The sequence below is a fragment of the Panthera onca genome, chromosome B2, assembly GCF_046562875.1.
Source record: "Panthera onca isolate mPanOnc1 chromosome B2, mPanOnc1 haplotype 2, whole genome shotgun sequence".
In the NCBI taxonomy this organism is placed as follows: domain Eukaryota; kingdom Metazoa; phylum Chordata; class Mammalia; order Carnivora; family Felidae; genus Panthera; species Panthera onca.
The window spans coordinates 114,613,927-114,638,651 of NC_138343.1; the positions used below are offsets into that span (position 1 = coordinate 114,613,927).

The window sequence follows — 24,725 nt, forward strand, 5'->3', positions numbered from 1 at the left end:
AAATTTTAAAAAGATGTATACAATAAAGTAGAATAAAATGAAATGAAGTAAAATGGACTAAAAATTACAAAAAAATAAAAATATAGTAGAAAAAATTTTAAGAAAAATCTTTTTTATCAAAACAAAATAAAAATAAAATTTTCTCTTTCTGTATACTCAATAAAGAAAAAAATGAATACATGAATCAGCGAACAGAATGAAATCAGAATGAAATTACATCCAGTTTCCCCTAGAGGCACTAAGAAGTTCTTCCCCTATGAAGCACTTCATAGTCCCTAAACTAAGCAGGCAGAGAGACTTGTGGTATTCCTCTAGGGCTTGGTTGGTGCAGCTGGTAGAGGTTGGTGTAATAGCTCCATTCTCCACTGGGTGGTGCTGCTTAGCTCACTGTGGTGAATAGGTGTGGTGCTCCTATGCATGTATGCACATGCGTGGGAGAGGTGAAAATGGTGTCACCCAGCTTCCCAGTCTCTCGCATCAGAACTCTGCTCTCGCCAACTGGCAATCAAACACCCCTCCTTTGTCTCTGGCTTCCATCCACTCCTTGCTTCTACATTGTCAGTGACAAAGCTGTCAGCCTGCCAAGTGACACCTCTCTTTTGAATTTTATCTCAGATGGAGCTGTTTCCAAACTTAATTTCTTAGAGCCCTCTGGCTTGACCCCACTCCGACCTTCTGGGGGAGGATCTTGGGGAGCAATGGCTAGGTGTTGGTCTGCCCCCAGGAACATTTACATGACCATGCCACTGCAGAGGCCCTTAGACTGCAGCCAGGTGCCAGCCAAGCCTAGAAAATTTTCACATGATCGTGTAGTAGCAGTGGTTCAGGGACTATAGTAATTCACAACATGAATCTGGCCGGGCTTCACAACACCCTAGCAACCTTGTTCCAATACCAGCAAATGTGGCTGTAATCTTGGGTCTGCTGGGACCTTTGTGGGGAGGCTGCATGGCCTCTACTGAATGCCCTCCCGGCAGGGGAATCACCTCTCCCATGTGGCCCTCAGACCCCTTGGACCCCACTGTCTTCTCCTGCGAATTTGCCCTTTACACCAGAGGACTGCCAGGTATTGAGCTGTGGAGTTTCCGACTCTGCACTCCCCTGTTTATAGTCTTTATGGTATTTAAACCCTCTCCTTTCTCCCTTTCTTGTTCAGTTTCTTATGGGTGTTTCCCTTCTTTCTCTTTCTCTCCAGCTGCTTTTGAGGGGAGTGTTTTTCCTGTACTCTCCCCTCTGTCTCCATCTTCTCTCTGCAAACCACAGCTCCCTAACCTCCACGGCTTCTCTTTCCCGTACTTCACCTCTCTGTGCCACATACCTGCTGAGTTCTGTGGCTCAAGTTATGTAGATTTTTGTGTTAGTCCTCAGATCAATTTTCTAGGTGTGCAAAATGGTTTCATGCTGACCTAGCTGCATTTCAAGGACAAGAGAAGCAGCAAACTGCTATCCTTATTCTAGACTTTTAAATTAAAATTTTCTTCATAGTTCATCCATTTGGTTTCAGTTTCCTTTATGAATATTCTGTGAATTATATTTTTTTTCCATTTACTTAGCTTCATTTCAATTTAAGAGCAACTATACTGTGAATTTCCATTTGATTAGATAGTTCTCCCCCATTTCTACTGCTGTTTGTATTTATGAATAGAGAAAGTGCCTTTTGGGTTGCTGATCATGACCTTCACTGAGAAATCAAGGGTCATTTTAAATGAATATACTTAGGGGCACCTGGGTGGCTCAGTGGATCGAGCATCCAACTCTTGATTTCTATTCAGGCCATGATCCCAGGGTCGTGGGATCAAGGCCCATGTCAGGCTATGTGCTGAGTGTGAAGCCTGCTTAAGATTCTTTCTCTCCCTCTGCCTATCTCCCTTGCTCACACACACACTCTCTCTCTCTCTAAAATAAAAATAAATAGGGCTCAGTCGGTTAAGCATCTGACTTCAGCTCAGGTCATGATCTCGTGGTTCGTGAGTTGGAGCCCTGTGTAGCACTCTGTGCTGACAGCTCAGAGCCTGAAGCCTGCTTTGGATTCTGTGTCTCCCTCTCTCTGTGTCACTTCCCAACTTGTGCTCTCTCTCTCTCTCTCTCAAAAATAAACATTAATAAAATAAAATAATAAAATGAATATACTTACATTTAATATGGGCTTATTTATGATACTTTTCTTTTTACATTTTTATTTAATGTATAAAAGTTAGGAGAAGTGAATAGCCATTTTCTTATATTGGATGATACATGTCAACCTGTTTTCTCCATTGATGTTTGTGATGGTTATTTCTATGTATCAACGTGACTGGGCTACAGTACACAGTTACTTAATCAAACACTACTCTACACCTTTCTGTGAAGGTATTTTGCAGATGTGGGTAACATCTTAATCAGTTGACTTAGGATAAAGGATGTTATCCTCAATAAGGTAGGGGAGACTCACCTGATTAGCTGAAAGCTTTGAGAGCAAAAACTGGAGTTTCTCAGAGAAGAAAAAACACTGCCTCAAACTACAGCATCAACTTCTGCCTGATTTTCCAGCCTGCCAATCTGTCTTATGAATGCAGAACTTATAACTCCCATAATTACATGAGCCAAGTCCTTAAAAGTAATTAATTAATTGATTAATATGTAGTCTTGTATATATTAAACAATATAATTATATATGACATTATAAATAACTTCTGTTTCTCTGGAGAACCTTGACTAATAAAATATTTATAGTTGGTAGTAAAAGAATAAATATACACAGTGAAAGCTGTACTTTCTTCTTCTTGCTGTTTGATATTTCTATTAGCAGTAAGATTACTTGCCTAAAGGAAGAAAATGAAATGGAAGCTGACTAGGGTATTCACTGGTTCTAAATATCATGTTAAGTCACAATATTTTCATAGGCACCTTAGGAAAAGCATCACTAATAAAAATTGAATTGTTATACAAATATAAATGATATCAACTTTGGTGCCCTGAAGTGAATATTCATTCTCCTTAGGTGTTAAATTCATAAGTATGTTATCATAATAAATCAAATCTGGATATGGTGAGCGAGAAAAATCTCTTGTTACCTAAATAGGAACTCTGTACTATGCAATAAACACATGCACACACACACACACACACACACACACACACACACACACAGAGAAACAAATGTTTAAGCTTCTTCATTAATTCATGTATTCAATTTGTTCAATGTTGAATATTTACTTTATCTCATCATTGAGAAGATAAAAATACATAAGATCTTGACCCTGATATGTTTATAAATTACTGAAGATTACATTTTATTAGAAATATTGTTTATAAATTTTACTTACTTTTTAGCAATATTAGCAACCAGTTCTTTCAGGATTAAACTAGCTCCAGGAAAAGCTCTGGGCTATGACTAGTTTAAGTAAGTAGTGAGGTTTATAAGTAAAGTATATTGCTTCCCAACCCTTTTTCTCTCTCAAATTTACCACGAAGGTAAAAAGAAGAAAGACAAAGGGAAAAAAAGAACAAGATCCCATGAATCTAAAAGGCATCTACAATCCTTACAGTGAATGAAAACAGAACTCAGATGGAAGAATAGTCAAAATTTTGGTAGAATAGAACAAGGAAAGGTCACATGCTTAAGGAGCCACAGTCCAATGAAAAGTTGTTCTTTATCACCCCATGGGATCTCAAAAAGGCTCATAAATTGGAAGTGTAAGTCCCCTCTGACCAGTGAGTGAGAAGCTAGAGGGCAAAGGGGGTTATCTGGATATCTGAAAAATGGTTAACCCATTCTCCAACTCTATGTTGGGGAAGATAGGCGGCCACCCCTTCCACCACTCTGTGCCGGAAACAGTAGATACAGAGGCCCAGAATCTGAAAGCCAGGCATTGGTGAGCAGGGAAGAAACACAGGTTAAAAGCAAAGAAGGTAAGTCTAAACCTGTAGGGAACAGTGAAACCCTCAGCAAGTTTCCCATCAGCTACAATAGTTTCAGGATCCCTGGAAGGTATCAGAAAGATTCTTCTCAGGTGAAACTGTACAAGTCCTAGAGGAAAGGCTCACAAGAGGCTGAATTTGGGGTATGCTCCGATGAAAAAGATGAAAAAATGAAACCTAAAATTCATAAACAAAAAACTTGTATGTAAATAGTGCTTCACTTGTAAAATAAAAATAAAAGTGCCTCACATGTAAATGTGAACAAATGGCGAATAATCACCAGGCATTCAAGGAAAACAGTCAATGAGAATGACAGATCAAAACTTTCTTTTAAAAAAGCCTGAAAGAGGCAGATAAAATGTAAGGAACACAGAAAACTTTCAGGAATTGTAAAATATTCTCGGATAAGGTACTGCATTCTTAAAACAAGAACACAGTAACATTTAAAAATGATGTGAGAAATAACTCTTGGAAATTAAAAATATGATAGCTGAAATTAAAAATTCATTAAAACAGTTGGAAATGCAGTTAAGGGATTTTCCCTAAAGGTAAACTGAAGACAAGAAAAATAGAGAAGAAAATAGTCCTAGATCAGTATGGGATCTTCAACATAAGATTAGATGTTACAGAAAGAGGAAAGAGAAAATAAGTAGTTGAAAGGAAACTGTCAAAGAAATTATCTCAGAAATGAAATATCTGAATTTCCAGACTAAAAACTGCCATGGTAATGAAAGAACAGACCTACCCAGATGGTTTTAAATGAAGTCCCAGGACAGCACTATTTTGGACTGTCTTCCTCCTCCAGGATTTACATGTTGAAACCCTACTCCAATACCCCAATACCAATAGGTGCTGGTATTAAGAGAAAGAGCCTTTGGGAGGTTACTAGAATTTGATGAGGTCATGAGGGTGGAGCCCTCATGAATGGGATTAGTGTCCTTCCATCCTGTATAAAGTCATTGACCTGATAAATAGGCAGTATCTTTAGTTATTTGGAAATTTAAATGCAAATACAAGAAAGCAAGGACAAAATATTTAAAGTAGTCACCTGCAAGTAGCAAAATGTGGGGAAAATTTGGGAATGGTCAAGGGCATAAAGTGTGCTAATCACACTAATAAGTCCTTTTACCACTATTTGACTTTTTTGACTTTGATAAAAATTGAGATTATTTTTTAAGAATAAAATGAAAGAAAAAGGAAGTTTCAGAATACTGAAAGATCAATGTATTTTTTTTGCTATTGATTTATCACCTATTATGCAATATTCAGACACTGCTTTTCTGATACCATCTTTCTGCTCATGTGATGTCAGCCCTCTCCTTATAAATGAGTTAATATATCATATATCTCAGCAAAACCTGTACCCTCACATTTTGGAAGGCATTGAGGTTTCTTTCTTAAAATGAAAGGCAGCTTTTCAACTCAGAATTTTCATTAGGGGAGAAATAATTATCAATCTATAAATCAAAACACAGCACAATTAACAAGTTTTAACTAGCAAGACTTCTGAGTTTTAGAAGCAACTCAAAAGAGCTGGCTCAATTTTTCATTTGTAAATATTATGCATTTGCCACACTAATATGAGTTTTATCTTCCTATGAAAGGCCAAACAGATCTTACTATTACTTATATAAGACTAGTAGTTAAAGGTCTTGGGTGGTTATTTGTATCTATTTTTCAAAGAGGCAGAAATTTTTACAAATCATGAAATGTATAGCGAGAATCAGAGGGGCTTCAGGCCTGCAATGGGGATTATGACCAAGAGTTTCCAGGAACTAATATTTCATTTAAACACGCCCTGCTACTTGTTTATGATGCCTGAATCTTCACATCAATAACATATTAAAAACCTAGCACCAGGAATAAAATATGTTGTATTCTTTCTTTTCTCTATTCACTATGTTCTCTTTTAGCAAATCAATATTTCAAAACTTCCTATAGTTCTCGATCTTTTTCATCTTGCTTTTATCCCTAAGGTTTCTCTAAAATTTTCTATCCCTGACACAGACCTATTCTTTTTCTTGTCACTTTAGAAAGGAAGGACTTGAGACGGGAGGGTATTCAAATGTGCCTGACAGTCAAGGCCATTGGAAAGTAACTTAGCAAGCAATATACTGTTGTATTCAAGGCAAGTTTGAATCTTCAATATAAGAAAGAATAACGTAAAACAAGACCACAACTGATTTTAAAAAATAGTCTACATTTTATATTTAGAAGAAAAAATGTCTACAACAATTTTTAAAACTGGACTTTTTGTGTTGGACAACCATCCTCTATTTCTAGGAAATATTCTGCAGTCAGTATACATGCAAAGCAGTCCCATACAGCATCTGTCCTGAAACTGCTTTACAAAAAGAACTAATGTTTAAAATAACCCCTAAGAAGTTAAAGATCCAAAATAATTTAAATCAAAATTCAACTTCAATACCATTAAATAATGGAAATTGGACCAAAAAACTTTGGAAAAGTCTTTATTTTAACCAAAGGCTTTCTTCTGGGACCTGGGTTAGCATGAAACCATATATAAGTCCATCTAAACAATTCTGTTAATAATGCCCTGCTCATCTGTCAATGTTTATATTTAGTAAATTGCATCACCAGCCAACCAGTAGATCCAGTCAGACACCTGGGAATCAGGCTGATTTCTTTCCTCCTTCCAAAAGACCCCCAAATCTTGGTGGTTGTACTTTTTTTTTTTAAAATTTTTTTTTTTTTTTTAACGTTTATTTATTTTTGAGACAGAGAGAGACAGAGCATGAACGGGGGAGGGGCAGAGAGAGAGGGAGACACAGAATTGGAAACAGGCTCCAGGCTCTGAGCCATCTGCCCAGAGCCTGATGCGGGGCTCGAACTCACGGACCGCGAGATCGTGACCTGAGCCGAAGTCGGGCGCTTAACCGACTGAGCCACCCAGGCGCCCCAAGAATGGGAATCTTGCATGATACCACTACACCAGCGGCGCTGGTTGTACTTCTTAAATACCCAGTAGGAGCAAGTGTCCCACTGATATCACTATTGTACTAAGCCCCCAATACCCTACTGCACATCCAATAGCCTTACTACATGACTCTGCCCCTGTCCTTTTCACTGAAACCCTTTTAATTTGCCCTGTGGAAAGACGTTAACTCCTTAACATGTATTTCAAGACTCTCCATGACTGATTCCAAGACCCCATTGTATGTTTTGATATTTGTCTCAATCTGCCCTCTCTTTTCTCATATCAGCTGCACTGGAGCTCCAATATCTTGCTTATTTGCCTTCCTGGAGACTGTTACCACTTCCTCCAATGCTGTTCCCTCTTTCTTTGCCTCATCAGCTCCTATTCATCATTCAGGTGTTGGTTTAAATGCCATTTCCTCACAGAAGCCTTTGCTGACCCCCGACCTAAATTCACTGAACTCAGTAACCACCTTGTTCACATGCTTACGTCGTGGGTTGGTCTACATTTGCAGCTGTGTGATAGGAGATGTCGATGGTTTTTAAAAACTAACAAATTTAAAAATGAGAAAATGCTATATTCATTATTTATGAAAAATGAGGAAAACTCAATTATCAATTTCAATTATACATTTGGGGATAGATAACAAAACACTAATGTGAGGTCTAAAATTTGCTGCGACTTCCATTTTTTGTCATATTAAAAAATGATCATGCTGTTGTCTCAATTTTTTGTAGTATTAAAATATAATCACTACTTGAGTGAAATTCCTTACCTGTACCTTTAATTCAGATGAATTAATCAATTTCTAGTTAAATACTTAACATGCCACAAAATTTAACATGTGGTTCTAAAACACATAAGTTTTTTCATATTTATATAAGTGACCAACAATATGTATAGGAACAGAGATAAATAGAATTTGAGATGTTCATGGGACAACCTTTGACCAAACATCTTTACATACTTTTTTTCTCAAGTGTATTGTATATAGTACTTTAATACAATCTTATATCATTCTCAAAACAACTCTAAGAGGTAGGCAAAAGAGGTATCATTACCCCCTTTGCAAAGACACAGTTTAAATGGTTCACCCAAAGTTACCACCTACCGAAGTTAATGACCCAACGTTAGAATCCAGGACTTTGATTGCAAATACAGAACTCTTTGCTCCATGTGCTATAATCTTGAAAACTCCACGTGCAATACCTTGAAAACTCAAGGTTTTAATTCCTTTAGGGTAACAATGCTCTCTCGAGCTTTTCCTATTTTTAAATGCAAATAATCCTATCTAAATTACATATTAAAACATACTTATGTGTGAATTATTTTGTCACATCATCTCCCTTAAGTCAGAGGGACTTTCAGCTAATAGGATTTATGACCAGTGATGGGTAGTTGAGAAAAAAAAAAGAAAAAAAGAAAAAAAGAAAAGGCATCACAAAAATACTAGTAAGGAACACATTAAAGGAACTTTGTATCTTTGCCACTTTGTAGGCCACTTCCGTACAAGAAAGCCTCTTTCAAACAAATTAAACTCTATCCTAAAAAGTAGCTCTTTTCTGACCATGTTAAACTGACAGAGATAGAAATGAATTAGTAGGTTAATCTGTCTGCATCTGACAATTACAGCAATTTACATTTGGATAGCACCACACAATTTACAATATATATTTATATATATTATTCAATTTGATCCTTGTACCAACTAAGTGGTTTACTTATTTATAGATGAGAATCTGTCAGCAGGTTCAAAAGACAAGTCAGGACAGTGTCCCATTCTTAAACTTTAAAGAGCCTCTTTCCCAAACCCCACAATGCTCATACTTATAGAGCATCATTCTGTTTTTTAAATTTTATTTATTTTGAGAGGGGGAGAGAGGGGTAGAGAGAGGGAGAGAGAGAATCCCAAGCAGGCTCTTCGATGTCAGTGTGAAGCCGGATGTGGGGCTCCATGAAGGGGCTTGATCTCACGAACTGTGAGATCATGACCTAAACCGAAACCAAGACTGTCACTAAACGACAGAGCCACCCAGGTGCCCCCATAGAGCATCATTCTTAGTGAATACTTACATTTCATCACAGCTTGAATTTCATAAACAGGCTTGAGAATCAGAGCACCGTAAAAGCCTTTAGGAAATGGATTTGTTAAATCCCATTTATTTGAAAAACCTGTAAGTTTCACAGTTCGTGTTCGGTTCTTGGGTATCTTCCATTCGACAATCTCCTTTAGGGTATAAATATGTTCATCTTCACACTCATAGAATTCTCCTTCTTGTGACAAAGGCAAGGTAAATGAGTGATTCTGATGATTCCTTACCACTCCACAGTTCACCATTATTTCTCCATTGATCTCTTCAACTGAGTTGAGCATGATTTGCTCACCATGCTTTATAATGAGATTTTCTAGTTTTACATCCTTCTGATGATAGAAGGAAGGATGCCCTAGTCTACTTGATCCAATATGAATGGTCCTTGTAATTTCTTCCATAGTAAGGTATGGAGTTTTATCAGCCACAATCTTAAAAAGACCTAAGAACAGAAGAATTATGCAAATTAAAGAGAGTTCCTACAATGCAAGTTCTCATAAGAAAATCACAATGAGAGAGTTACAAAACAAGTGCAGTGTCCTTTATTAAAAAGTGATGTATCTGTTTTAATCCTGAATACTCTAGGTAAAATTGTAACGTATCGTCTGTAGATTACTGGATTGTCAGATCCAGGCAACATAAGTAAAAACAAGGGAAAATATCTTGAAACAAAAAAGCTTCTGTTCTTAGAAATGAGAAATAGGAATGAGATATTGACTGGCTGTATACCAACTACGTGTGTGATCTTGAGGAAGGCATTTCATCTCTCAAGATCACACTTTCTGTTTTTAAGTTTTAAATTGGGAGGATTGGATTAGGTTGGTGTTTCCATAAATACATTTCCTGGACATACCAAAATTAAAAGATATTCAGGAGAAAACTGTTTCATGGTCAAATTAACAATTACAAAGCTATATACCTGGAACTACACAGTGGTGATGGTTATATACCATCGTGAATGTACTTAATGACACTGAATTGTACACTCTTAAATGGTAAATTTTATGTTGTGTATTTTACCACAACAAAAAGTACCTACATATTTCCAATTAAAGACTTCTCAGAAACTTTAGATGCATTGTAACTCACAAGAAGAGACTGTAACATACATGCAGGATTTTGCAAATTTCTTTTATTATAAAACTCTTGGGGAAATATCCATAATAAATTATAACATATTATATCATGATATATTGGTGCACCATATAACTCTCCTTGGAAAATGCCTGGTTAGGTAGTTGTTCTGGATTGATACTCTTGGTTATATATTATTCTTCTCATTGCTTCTGTAATTTTGCCATTGTTTCACTATTAAAAATTTCTTCCTCTAATACTATTAGGACAGTCACCAATATGATGAAATTTTTACTGTTTAAGGTATAGCTTTTTAAGCTTGCATGTTTAATTCTCCTCTTTGAATTACTTTTATTTTATGGGCACATCTGCTTTGTAGCATTTATGGAAATGTATTTACTGAAAAGATTATAAAAAATTCCAGAGAAAATATGAGCAAAGCAAAAATTAGGTAACTGCTTTCTTAACACGAAACTAACGATAATATGATACACTAGCACAAACTAAGAAGATAGTGAGATTATCTTAGTAGATACTCATTAGACAATTAGACAATCTTACTAGAATTCAATATAGCTTGGAAAAATAGTTTAAGAGTTTACTCAATAAATATGTTCTAATTAAATTCATCTATATATCAAATCATTATTAACCAGACTATAATGTCTCATGTCTATTCTGGGTTACTACACAAAGATTTATGATCAGTTATTTTTGTAGCTGATCTTTGCTAAAACAAAAACAGGATTTGGGTTATTTTTAGAAATAAACTTCCAAACAAGTGTGTGTGATACATCCTGGCAGTAAGTAAGGTAGCATGTGCAATCTGTCCTGCAAAGCTTCAGAAATTGACTAGGGTTCATTCACTGTATGCTGTGCTTGGAGACAGTAAGGCAAAGAAACATTTACTTTGAAGGAACTTCTTATTTTATTATATCTTGTATCACAGAAAATCCAATAAAAGAATATTCTTGAATTCTGCACAATAAATGAATTTTCATGTATGCATGTGTGTGCACATGCACACATATGTTTAATCTCACTTGTCTATACATGAAGATTTCTGAGTCCACAATCATTATCACGGTATAGAAAATTCAGCTATTTTTGTGAAATGTTAAAAAAACAGCTACGAGAATCTCATAAATGGTAGAGACACATAGTTTTATTTCTATCCTAGATATATTGATGACATAAGTCACAGAAGAATTAATTCAGCATCTTCTTTCTTGGGGAATTGAGTTCACCTAAGGTAATAACAGACCTAAAATGTTATGAAGTAGAAAAAGCCTGGAACCCTAAGGGCCACCATTATTTCAAGTTAATCGCATACTTCAGAGCTGTCTTGTTGAATGTCTCTACTGCAAGAAAAATCCATCTATGAATCTCTGTGTGTTTCCCTTACATGATGATTAAGTACACAGTTTAGCATACTAAGTGGTAGATACAGGAAAATAACTGCGATTAATTTATTTCTTCATCTACTATTGTAGCCAATCCAAAGAGTCCTTCCTTATAAATAGCACTTAATACCATATAAACCATGTCAAATATATATATATATATATATATATATATATATATATATATATATATTTCACAGTAAACTGAAGCACCATAAGCTTTAAATTTCATCAATTTTCTTACATCTTATTCACAAAGAGTACAAAAGTTTTACACTGGACAAAATATAATTTGCTTCCTAGAAAACAAAAACAAAAACTAAAAACCCCCACCACAACAAAAAAACAACAACACACATTTCAGAAGCTGAATGATCATTAGGGTAATTATAAAATAAGCCAGTGTGTAACCTTCATAAAGTAAGCTAGGAAGCAGAAAGACAATATATTTCAATTTCCAAATTTGATTGTCATCTATTAAAATGTATATTATTTTTAAATTAAGAAAAATTATCCATAAAGAGCATGCACTTGAGAAACAAAAATTATAAGGAAGTACAATTAATTGATCTATTGAAAGTCAGCTTTAAGTGAATTTAGTCTTTTTTTTTTTAATGTTTTTATTTATTTTTAAGAGAGAGAGAGAGAGACAGAGCATGAGCAGGGGAAGGGCAGAGAGAGAGACACAGAATCTGAAGCAGGCTCCAGGCTCTGAGCTGTCAGCACAGAGCCCAACGCTGGGCTGGAACTCACAGACTGCGAGATCATGACCTGAGCTGAAGTCGCTCAACCGACTCAGCCACCCAGGCACCCCAAGTGAATTTAGTCCTTAAGATCTTTTCTCTGAGTCTTAAGTTTTTGGAGAGTTTATAATTTTAACCAGTTCTTAATGATCCACAAGTATTATTAATAGTAACAGTAATAACTGAAATTTGTTTAGAAATTTACAAGTTTGAATGATTTAAAAAAAATTTTTTTTAACATTTATTCATCTTTGAGAGAGAGAGACAGAGCATGAGCGGGGAAGTGGCAGAGAAATGGGGACACAGAATCCGAAGCAGGCTCCAGGCTCCTAGGTGCCAGCACAGAGCCGGACACGGGCCTCGAACTCACGAACTGTGAGGTCATGACCTGAGCCAAAGTCAGATGCTCAATTGACTGAGCCACCCAGGTGCCCCTTGAATGATTTTTTTTTTTTATGAATCATTTATCCTGACAAAAATACTTTAAGAACAATAAAACAAACGTTATTGAAGGATATAAAAATAGTCATGATTTTCATAGTCATGGCTCTAGAATCTCAAATCAGACCTTTGACATCCAAGTCTTATGCTTTTGCCACCACACAAGGCTGCCTCCCTGTCTTGCATATAACGTATAAGGACATTGCTTAGAAAAACACGTTTATTCAAGTTGGCAAACTATTTATATGGGTCTTGTGAGCCAGTCTTCCCTTTCTAGACCCTTCAGCGTAAGAAGAGCAAGAATAACTTCCTGGTTCACTGTGTACAATTTATGCTTATCAGATGTTTTTCTACTTTTTTTTATCATCAATAAATGGGTGTAATTTTAAAAATTAAAATTTCCAACTATATATAACAATATTTTTTAATATACACAAAATCATTATAAAGATTTCACAATCTTTTTCATAGACTAATCGCTAGCTTGCTTTCCAAGTTCGAACCAAATGTATTCCCTCCATCCCTGAGATAAGGAATCTTACAGTGAACTTTGCCTACTAATTCTCTGAAAGTAATGGCCCAACATAGTGTAAATAATCAGATAGTCTGTTCTGTAAAAGCTTGGATGTATTCTAGTCGTTAATTGCCACATCCCCAATTCCACATCCTATGGTTCCCTCTTCCCTGTATTATCTAAGAGATTAAAAATTAACATTTGGTAACCATTGTAAAAATTTTTTTTCCCACTCACTCAAACACACTATTTATTTTGTTAAGGTCAAGCAGGATGATCTGTTGAGAGGTTAGTGGGAAGTGTCCAGCATGAAATATATATGCATTTTCCACAGTGGACTACAGGATAAAAGCCACAGGCAATACCCCTGACTGAAATTTCGCTCTATAGAGCTAAGCTATGACAAAGGCGGGGGGAAGAATCAGCCACCATCTAAGAATGCCAAGGGCAAAATATTAGCACCAGATTGTTGTTGTATGTGGTAATATAGCTATGTTATGCACAAAGTTATGGACATTGACTCACTGGAATCTTTGGTTCCCCACTAACCAGTCATTTAACAGGCAAACAGGGGAATGCACAGGATAGTAGTGATTACATGTGCTTTGCTGAAAGGATAAAGGGCACTATATGTTGCTATATATAAAAGAAAGTCCTCAAAAGACCTCAAAAGACTAGATACAGACACATACATTCTATTATTCATATTTTACATATTTACCATGGAAATGATCACAATACTGTATTTGACGGGAAAGAAACTTAACCAGAGATGTGAAAGACCTATACTGTGAAAACTATAAAAGAGCAATGAAAAAAATTTCAAGACATCACAAAGAAATAGAAAGACATTCCATGCTCATAATTTGGAAGAACAAATATGTTGTTAAAATGTGTATACTACCCAAAGCAATCTACAGATTTAATGCAATCTCTATTAAAATACCCAACATCATTTTTCTCAGAACCAAAACAAACAATCCTGAAATTTCTATGGAACCACAAAAGACCTCAAATAGCCAAAGCAATCTTTAAAAAGAAAAGCAAAACTGGAGGTATCACAATTTCAGACTTCATTTTATCTTATAAAGAAGTAGTAGTTAAAACAGTGTGGCATAAAAATAGACACATAGATCAATGGAACAGAATAGAAAACCCAGAAATAAACCCACAATTATATGATCAATTAATCTTCAACAAGGGAGGAATGAATGTTCAATGGGAAAAAGACAGTCTCTTCAACAAATGGTGTTGGGAGAACTGGACAGCTACATGCAAAAAGAATGAAATGAGACCACTTTCTTTCACCATACACAATGATAACCTCTAAATGGATTAAAGACCTAAAAGTGAGACCTGAAACAATAAAAACCCTTCATGAGAACATAGGCAGTAATGTCTCTGACATTGACCATACTAAGATTTTTCTAGATATGTCCCCTGAGGCAAGAGAAGTAAAAGTAAAAATAAACTACTGGGACTACATCAAAATAAAAAGTTTCTGTGTAGAGAAGGAAACAATTGACAAAACTAAAAGGCAACCTATGGAATAGGAGAAGATGTTTGCAAATGACATTTCTTATAAAGGGTTAGAATCTAGGGGCACCTGGGTGGCTCAGTCGGTAAAGCAGCCGACTTCAGCTCAGGTCATGATCTCGTGGTACTGTGAGTTCGAGCCCCGCGTCGGGCTCTGTGCTGACAGCTCAGAGCCTGGAGCCTGTTTCAGATTCTGTGTCTCCCTCTCTCCCTCCCCTGTTCATGCTTTGTCTCTCTCTGTCTCAAAAATAAATAAATGTTAAAAAAAAAAAAAGAATGAATAGTTAAAAAAAAATAAATAAAGGGTTAGAATCTAAAATATATAAAGAACTTATACAACTGAACACCCCCAAACCAAATAATCAATTAAAACTGGGCAGAAAACATGAACAGACATTTCTCCAAAGAAGACATACAAATGCCTAACACACATGTAAAGATGCTCAACATTGCTCATCATCAGGGAAATACAAGTCAAAACTACAATGAGATATCACTTCCCTCCTGTCAGAATGGCTAATATCAAAAACACAAGAAACAGAAGTGCTGGGAGGAAATGGAGAAAGGGGAACTCTCTTGTATTGTTGGTGGAAATGCAAACTGGTGCAGCCACTGTGGAAGACAGTATGGAGGTTCCTCAAAAAGTTAAAAATAGAACTACCATATGATCCAGGAATTGCACTACTGGATACTTACCCCCAAAATATAAAAATACTAATTCAAAGGGATACATGCACCCCTATGTTTATAGCAGCACTATTTACAATAGCCAAATTATGGAAGCAGCCCAAGTGTCCAAAAATAAATGAATGGATAAAGAAGGTGTGGTGTATATGTGTGTGTGTGTGTGTGTGTGTGTGTGTGTGTGTGTGTGTATTATTCAGCCATGAAAAAGAGTGAAATCTTGCCATTTGCAACAAGAATAGAGCTAGAGAGTATAAGGCTAAATCAAATAAGCCAGTCAGAGAAAGACAAATATCATTATGATTTCATTCATATGTGGAATTTAAGAAAGAAAACAAACAGACAAAAGAAAAAGAAAGAGAAAGAGAAAAACCACAAAACAGACTCTTATCTATGGAGAACAAATTGATGGTTACCAGAGGGGAGGTGAGTGGCGGATGGGGGAAATATGTGCTGGGGATTAAAGAGTACATTTATCATGAAGAAAAAAAAGTAAACAAAATAATGAAAAAACAAACAACCGCCCCAAAATAAGATTATTGAAATATGCAGCTTAGAATGTGCTAGAAATGTACACGTATATTTAATTTGCACAATTGCAATATGAGGTAACTACAAATAAAACACCAACACTTCACAGATAAAAAAGGACATGAAAGTTTGAAAAAGATACCATAAGTCCTCTATCATCACATAGCTCACATGATACACAGTAGGTTTTTGTGTCTCCAAAGGTCAAGGGCTTAATCACAGAGTTACACATTTCAATCTTTCATTATTATTGTAAATGATAAATTGTTTGTCCAGCCTTTCATTAACTAACAGGGAAGGTTTCAAAGGTGGATGTCCACCCTCCTTCTGGGTACAGAAAATCTTAGCACTTTTAAAATCAAGCAACCTAAGAAAGTGAACTTCACTGATATTTAAAATGTTGATTGGCACTAGTCTCATCTGTCCATGTTTCAGATGGCCAGGTGCTTGTAGGTGTAGGTGAGGCCTCTGGGGGAGGCCCAGGGATTATGCAAAGCAAAGGGATTGACAGTGCTGCCCACACAAGTTCATGTACTCCCAGGGTGCTGCAGGTCACCCAGCCATATATAAGTGGGTGTTCAGAATATATTATTGTAGTTTCTAAAGAAAGTAATCCTCACAAAACGGGTAAATGCCTTCAAACACTTCCTGCAAAGAAACTATGTATTGAAAACAAACTAATACAAACACAGGTGAACAACGAAGAAATGATGGATTTGACATTTCTACTCCCACTTAAGCTTTTTCTGCAGCCATGTTATGAGCTAAAACAATGATAGACTAGTCTAATGAAATATGAAAAGTAGCTGAAACTCCTTTAACATCTCAAAGTTACTAAAATGTGGACTCATATCCACTATCATTACAAAGAAATTTGCCTTTGAAATACAGGTGAGGATATGTCAAATACACACACACAATTTTGAATAAATAGGTATTTAAGATGTATGTTCAAAACTTTCTAATAAACTGAGCTATGTGAAGAAGATCTGGAGAGGAAGCAGACTGCTGTATATTTTGATTATGGGTCTTATCTCTGTGCCAATAATGCAAAGTGTGTCTCATTTATTTTTGTGGGTATGTGCTTCCACCTCTTTAAGAATTTTAACAAAAAAAAAAAAAAGAATTTTAACTGCACTCTGTTCTGCAGTCAAATTCCTAAGCATCCTTGTTATTTTATACTTTCCTGAGTAGATTTACCTTTTTACATGCTTCCTGTGGCTTTTCTATCATTTTGTTATATTTCCAAGATAATTTTTAGGTCAGCATATCCTACAAAAACTATCTTTTTCAAGACTATCCCAAATCCAGTATTTCCACAAGAAATTCTAGCTCAGGTACCTCTATTCAGCTTCAGAATGAAATGGGTGCATAAAATACATTATCAAAGCAAAAACTCAAAATCCTTGAGCAAAGGATTGAAATTAATAATAATAATAACAATGTCCAAACTGTGAGAAAATTGTCCAGATTACTCAGAGCCAATTATAGGATTAGTAAACATCAGCAACTAATGAGGGACCCCAAAAGTCTTTATAGAAGAAGACAGAAGAATCTTGCTAGAAGAGCAGAAACAAGAAATGTGAAGGAAAGTCAAAGTTTAAGGTAACAAAATTTTGCATAGTAATTTACTGAGTATTTGAGAGAGGGGGAGCAATATCAAAGACAGTGACCATGTTTGTTAAATGTTAAATGAGATTAACTGAGACTGTAGAATTCCTGTGTTTGAATATCTTTACATTTACAATGGCATCAAAATTATCTGTAACTGCTACTAGCAGTTTTTAACAGTTCTTTTACCTGGAGATAAAAAGAATAAATCATAAAATCTTCTGATTTATGGAGCACCTGGGTGATTCAGTCCGTTGAGCTCAGGAGATGATCTCACAGTTCATAAGTTTAAGCCCCACATAGAGCTCTATGCTGACAGCTCAGAGCCTAGAGCCTGCTTAGGATTCCTGTCTCCTTTTCTCTTTGCACCTCCCCCTCCCCCCCCCCCTCCCTTGCTTGTGCTCTGTCTCTCTCTCTCCGAAAAATAATTAACATTTAAAAAAATGTTCAAAACACCCCCGAAAATCTTTAGATTTTTATCTAAAAATTTATCTAGATGTTTATCTCTTTGATTCAAATTTTGCATTAAAAAAAAAAAAAACCCAAAAGCAAACAAGCAAAAAACTTACTTTCCCAGGAACACTTAAACTCCTTGAAAGAGTGACTATGTAATATTTAATACATTTTGGGTGTTTAACAGATAATTTACATTAATGTTAGGTCTTGAAATCAAATGATGTAACTCGACATCTATGCCAAAACTCTGTTATCATCTTAGCTTAACAATGTGTCATACATACTTGTTCATGCTAAAGTTTTCTCTCTCCCAAGCAGTGAGGAAGAGCAACAAAGAGGAGACAGAATATGAGAACTTCTCACAAACCTTGGCAAGAGCACAGCTCCCTGGACCCTTTAGTTCTTCAGAGCATGCCCCTTGTGTTATGGGAATACACACAGAGGCATCAGGACTAGAAAGAACCCCCCTAGACCTCAGGCACCCCAAAATCTCTCACTAGGCCTTTTTAGGAGGTTCTTCAAAAATACTACACATTTATTATTCCTGGCCTTGGGTGATGATTTTAGGCAACAGAATTTTCAGGGTCAGCAATACACAACTATCCCAATAGTAAAGTGGAGTGGTTTAAAAAATATTAATTGTTAATTTCAACAGCCTGGGTTGAATTCTGGCTTCAGGCCTCTCATCCCTGTGTAAACCTGAGAACTTACACTCTCAGGACTACAGTTAATTTCCTTTTCTATATAACAGAGAAAATTATATCATCTATCACATGCTTAGAGATTCCTTCACACATAGCAAGCCCCCAAAAGGCAAAATAATGATGATGATGACAATAATAATAATAATAATAATAAATAATAGTTATTCTTCCTACTCATTTTCTTTAACTCTGGAATTCTAAACCTTTGTGAAATGATTATAAGGTCAGAGAGATTAGCCTTTACGTGGTCAAAGAGGACAAGATAAATATTCCAGTCTGTATCACATTAGATGGGACAAAATATATAGAATCTACAATGTAGCATCTGAAAGAGACTGAGCAAAAAATCCCAGCCACAATCATGTCTACAGATTTGGCCAGGGTGTTAGAATATGGAAATGAGCCTTAGGTGACCTCTTGAGGTGGACTGCCTTTGGGGAAATATTTCCAGGCTGCTTCGAGGAGTCTGTCTGACCCCATGCTTTGATAAATTGCTTAGAATTTAACTACCATAATTTTAAGCCCATAATGAGCAGATTACAGGGAGATGTAAGCAAATTTTAAATGCAAATATTGTGCTGCTTGTAGTTATTCACGAGGTATACATTATACACAGTTGCTGAAGTTCCCTTGAACAAAAGGAACAGCAAAATGCCAATGCATTTTTGAAAATGTGTTTTATTCATGGCCCTGAAAGGTGGTTGAAGCCAACTGACTGAGGAGTATACCCTCCCTCTATTTTAATGATCTTAATTTTGCTAATGGACTGTTAGTGGAAGGAGTTGGGGAGCCATGTGGCGCTGATTGCGTTTTTCAGTATTGCTGTTGCCTGCAAATTAAATGTACCTAAGTAGCCACCTGTTTATGCTTACGATTATGTAAAGCCCCATATGTTTCCCTCTCTACACATGGGAGGTAAATATTGAAAAAATTATTCTGGTGTGAAGGGTGAAAACAGCAGCAATCCTTCTATAACTGTCAACATATGCTGTAGTATTTCCTTTAATGTTGTGCTTTGTCTGACATATTTGCTGATTTTTACCATGCAGTGTTCAAAAATATCTGTTACTCATGGTTATACAAAACAATTAAAAATCAGTTTACATTAAATTCAAATTAGGAAGAGACATAATTTCCTGATGCAACCATAAGTTTTAAATGGATTTCAGAGCTTATGATTTAAATAGATTTTGATTTGCACAATAAAGAAAACTGAACTTTTTTTCCCTAAATTCGCCAGCATCTAAAAAGGAACATTTTCTTCGTAGGCACATCCTCTTGATTCCATATTACTAAGCAACAAAAAACCTGAATAATATGAATTTGAAAATGGGCAATGGATCTTCAACTGGCTAGTCCACCACGAGGCCCACTGGACTGGCTCTGGAAAGCAGCTTCTCGGATCCCATACAGAAGATCAGACCTGATATCTAGTCAGCAAGAGTTCTGAGAAGTTCCCAGATGAGTTTCTTTAGAGTATTGGGAGATCTGGTGCAGGAAATGCCTGTGGAGCTGCCTCAGGCTATTCAGAGATTGGCCCAGACTGTAGCTTGCTGGAAAGACCAGAGAGACTGGACTTGCTCTTGTTGATCATTTTAGACACTGAAGATAAATGAATTAGAGTTTTATACGGTTTTTATGTGATCAAGAGGAATTTAAATATCAACTGTCTAGCAGGCTGGACATGAAAGTCCCTGGCTTCTCTTTCTTTTGCAAAGAGACACAGAATATGATAGAAAAAGATGAAAACTTACAATACCATCAAAAACTAAGAATAATAGATTAACTGCCCCCAAAGCCAGGGAGTTACTTTCATAGTAAGGAAAACAGAACTGAAATAAGAACCCCACACTGGGTCTCATGACACAGAGGAGGAGCCCCTCTAAATTTTCTAAGATAACAAGATTAATAACAAAAATAATTAAAATCATTGAGTAGTTTCTATAGACCAATGTTTGTAGTATGCACTTAATGATCATTTCATTTTTTTCTTCTTGGAAGAATTTTATGACATAAAGAGTATTCATATTTCCTAACTTTATAAATAAGGAAATTAGTAAACTGATGAACTAAAACACATCAAGGAGATCATCCAGTCTTAAAATTTTGGTATTTTTTTAAATCTTGACATACATATCAATAGAGATAGAAATGCTTTAACAACATTGAAACTATATCATATACATTCATTTGGATTCCACTTGCTTCGTTAAACATTGAACCATGATTAAACCTCACGTTTTAAAATATTTTTCACAAGTAGGATTTCTAATGGCTGTAATAGTATGTTATAAGGAATGTATACTTGTCTTTTTCTGCACTATTGGGCATTTAAATTGATTCCATTATTTTGCTATTACAAATAATTCTAAGATGATTATTCCCTTAGAGTTTACTCTAATAAGTGCAATCACTGAGTCAAGGGCTGTTTTCCAGGCAGACAACTAGTTCCAGGAGACTGGGACCAAGACATAAGTGTATCTCTGCCATCAATCACTATTTCTATACATGTACAAAAGAAACATTTGCCAATTGAGTGGCAGATGGCTCTTTAAACAGAGTATCAAATTTATGTTGAGGGAGGTTATAACATTCTATACACCCTTCAGTTGGGTTTGAGAGTAACCATTTGATAATATCTTTCTCAATTTTATAATCCTAATTATAAAACTTAGTTAGTAAATATGTGGAAATGTTGTCGTTATTGTTTTAATTTACATTGTGTCCAAACTAATTTGTATGGGTGGTTCCCAGTAGTGTCTACTAGACTAATTGGTTTTTTGTTTACATTTTAGTGATATCAAGTTTTTTTGCAATTGTGGCAGTTTGTTATTAACTGGTTTTTTTTTTTTTACCCTTTACTTTTCTGACATGCAGAAATTCCATTTTATGTAATAAAATACATTGTTTCTTTATGGTTTTTCATTATATTTATAATCTGAAACTTGTATCAAATAAAATAGTTTTACTTAAAATGTAACTTTTTCATCTACTTCAAATTTCCTTTGCTATGTGGTATTAAGGTGATGATCCAATTTCATTTGTTGTTTCCTAGATTGATAACCATACTACAATAATTTGCTAAATAACTTTCCTTAACCCCAGGCAGGTAGTACCAACTTCATCAAATAGAAAGTAATACTCTATATGAAGGTCTATTTTAGAGCTATAAATGAATATTAAATTCAGAGTCACTAGAGTCAAATTCAAAGCATTGCTTTGATGCTTCTATAATTAGTATCACTGTTATGAATGCATTAATTCAGTTTTTTATTTTCTATAAATAACATTCAGCAAAATTTACTATAACTTTGTAATAGGCTTTAGTATTAGCAGGACAAATATTCCCTTATTGGTTTCTTTTTAACATTTTCTTAAATATTTTCACATGCTTATTCTCCCACATGAACCTTAGAATTACTTTCTTATTATGATATAATAATTATGGTTATAATATGGGAATTATGTTTACCATTGTGTTAATCTCACAAATTAATTCATGTGTAATTGATACATATATATACATATATGCACAATATTCAGTTTTCTGATTCAAGCACTTAAAATGTTTTTTGTTTTTATTTTTTTCTTTTTTGTTTTTAATGAGTAAGTAAGCTTTTACAATATTGTAAGTACATAAGTAAATAATAAGTTCAAGCCTTATAATATTTCTTACACTAGGTTGTAAAGATATTAAGTCTAGTTGTTCTATGCTTTTACCTTGCTGTTTTAAATAGATTATCCTTACATATTCTAAAGGATTATAATTGAGAAGTTATGACTGTGTTTATATATTCTTCTATATATAAATTATATTTATGTACATATTTTATATGTATTTGCTTTCTATACATTTTTTATCTTGTTATCCTGGTAAACTCACTTGCACATCTTTTTTTTTTTTACTTAATTAAAGTTTATTTATTTTGAGAAAGACAGAGACAGCATGAGCAGGGGAGGGGTAGAGAGAGAGAGAATCCCAAGGAGGCTCCGCACTGTCAGCAAAGAGTCTTATGCGGGTCGCGAATTCACGAAACCATGAGAACATGACCTGAACCATAAACCAAGAGTCAGACACTTAACTTACTGGGCCACCCAGGGTCCCTGCCCACTTGCACTTCTGGCAGTGTAACCTTCTACCACCCTGTGTCAGGCCCTCCATTTTCTAGGATTTTAAAGGTTTTTAAAACTCATATTGCTAAAAAAGAAACAAAAACGAAACAAAACAAAACCTGAGACAGGGTCACTAAAAGCTACTGAATTGTATACTTTAAACAGCTGAATTTTATGCTACATAAATTATAACTCAATAAAGTCATTATTTTTTAAAAATCGGAGGGGGAAAGGATAAACAGTTAAGTCGTAGATTCAAAAAAGCAGTTAAATTGGTCCTTTCATTAGTTCCTGGTAGAAAGTACACTGGCAGATTATTTACCAAATATGATTTTGCAATACACATCAAAATCTTTAAAAATGGGATGCATAGGTGACTCAGTCTTCTATGTGTCTTACTCTTGATTTTGGCTCAGGTAATGATCTCGGTTCGTGGGTTCAAGCCTGGAGTTGGGCTCTATGCTGGCAGTGCTGAGCCTGACTGGAATTCTCTCTCTCCTTCTCTCTCTGCGCCAACCCTGCTCCTGCATGCACACACATGCTCTCTCTCTCTCTCTCTCAAAATAAATGCATAAACTTAAAAAAAAACCTATAAAACATTTTTATTTCTGAAGTCATAATTTCATATACATGAAATTGTTATAATAAACAGAAGTGCAGACAAAACTCGAGTTAAACAGCTGCTTGTAATAGGATAGATGGATTTAATTACAGTATATGCATATGAAAAACTATTACATAGAATGTATTTCCTATTATATAGAAAATAAAAATCATGTTCTAAAGAGTATTTAATCACATGGGCAAAGCCTCAGAAACAAGCTTGTTCAGGGGTGCCTAGGTGGCTCAGTTGGTTAAGCATCCGACTTCCACTCAGGTCATGATCTTGGAGTTTCTGAATTTGAGTCCTGCGTCAGGCTCTGTGCCGACAGCTCAGAGCCTGGAGCCTGCTCCAGACTCTGTGTCTCCCTCTCCCTCTGCCCTCTACCCTGCTCACACTCTGTCTCTCTTAAAAATAAAGATTAAAAAAATTTTTTTAAAGAAACAGGCCTGTTTCCCATTATATGAAAACATATGTCTATATGTATGTGCATGTACAATATACTGGAAAACAATGGAAGGAAATGTATCAAACTGATTCACGCAAGATAGCTTTGGTGATGAGATTATAGGGAACTTTAATTTACTTCACTGCATTTTCTTCCATTTTCTAATGTTCTACAAGATATATGTGGTATTTGTAAAACTGAAAAAAATCAATACATTTTATTACTTTAAAAAGTTGTGTTCCTTATGTCCATACTAAAACTTGCACATGGATGTTTATAGCAGCTTTATTCAATTGCCAAAACCTAGAAATAACCAAGATGTCCTTCAGTAGGTAAATGGATAAATAAACTGTAGTACATCCATACAATGCAATATTAGTGAGCACTACAAAGAAATGAGCTACCAAGCCATGAAAAGACATGGGGGACACTTGGAACGCTATTACTAAGTTTAAGAAGCCAACCTGTAAAAGGCTACGTATGCCATGATCCCAATTGTATGACATTTTGGAAAAAGACAAAACTGGAAACTGTAAAAAGATCAGTGGTTGCCAGGAGTTGTAAGGGAAGAAGTATGAACAGGAGGAGCACAGAGGGTTGCTAAGACAGTGAAAATAGTCTGTAAATACTAGAGTGATGGAGACATGTCACTGTATTTGTGTAAACCCATGTACTACTCCAAGAGTCAACCGTAATGTAAACTTTGAACTTTGGGTGTTTATGATGCATCCAGGTAGTTTCCTCAATTATAACAAGAGTTCTACTCTGTCAGAGGACATTGATAATGGAGGAGGCTATATATATGTGGGGGTAGTAGGCATATGGGAAATCTGTGTACCTTCTGTTTAATTTTCTGTGAACCTAAAGCTGTTCTTCACAATAAAGTCTATTTTTATTTTTTATTTTTATTTAAAAAAAATTTTTTTTAACGTTTTATT

The 24,725-nt window shown here is 35.4% G+C and overlaps 1 protein-coding gene across 1 annotated transcript in view; it reads right to left on the reverse strand.

Moving 5' to 3' along the window:
• Positions 1 to 24,725, reverse strand: part of THEMIS (thymocyte selection associated) — a 186,046-nt gene that overhangs the window by 99,971 nt on the left and 61,350 nt on the right. The window contains exon 3 of the mRNA XM_078447293.2: positions 8,912 to 9,370. Within this exon, the coding sequence (XP_078303419.2) occupies positions 8,912 to 9,370 (459 nt within the window). The remainder of the gene's footprint in view (positions 1 to 8,911; positions 9,371 to 24,725) is intronic.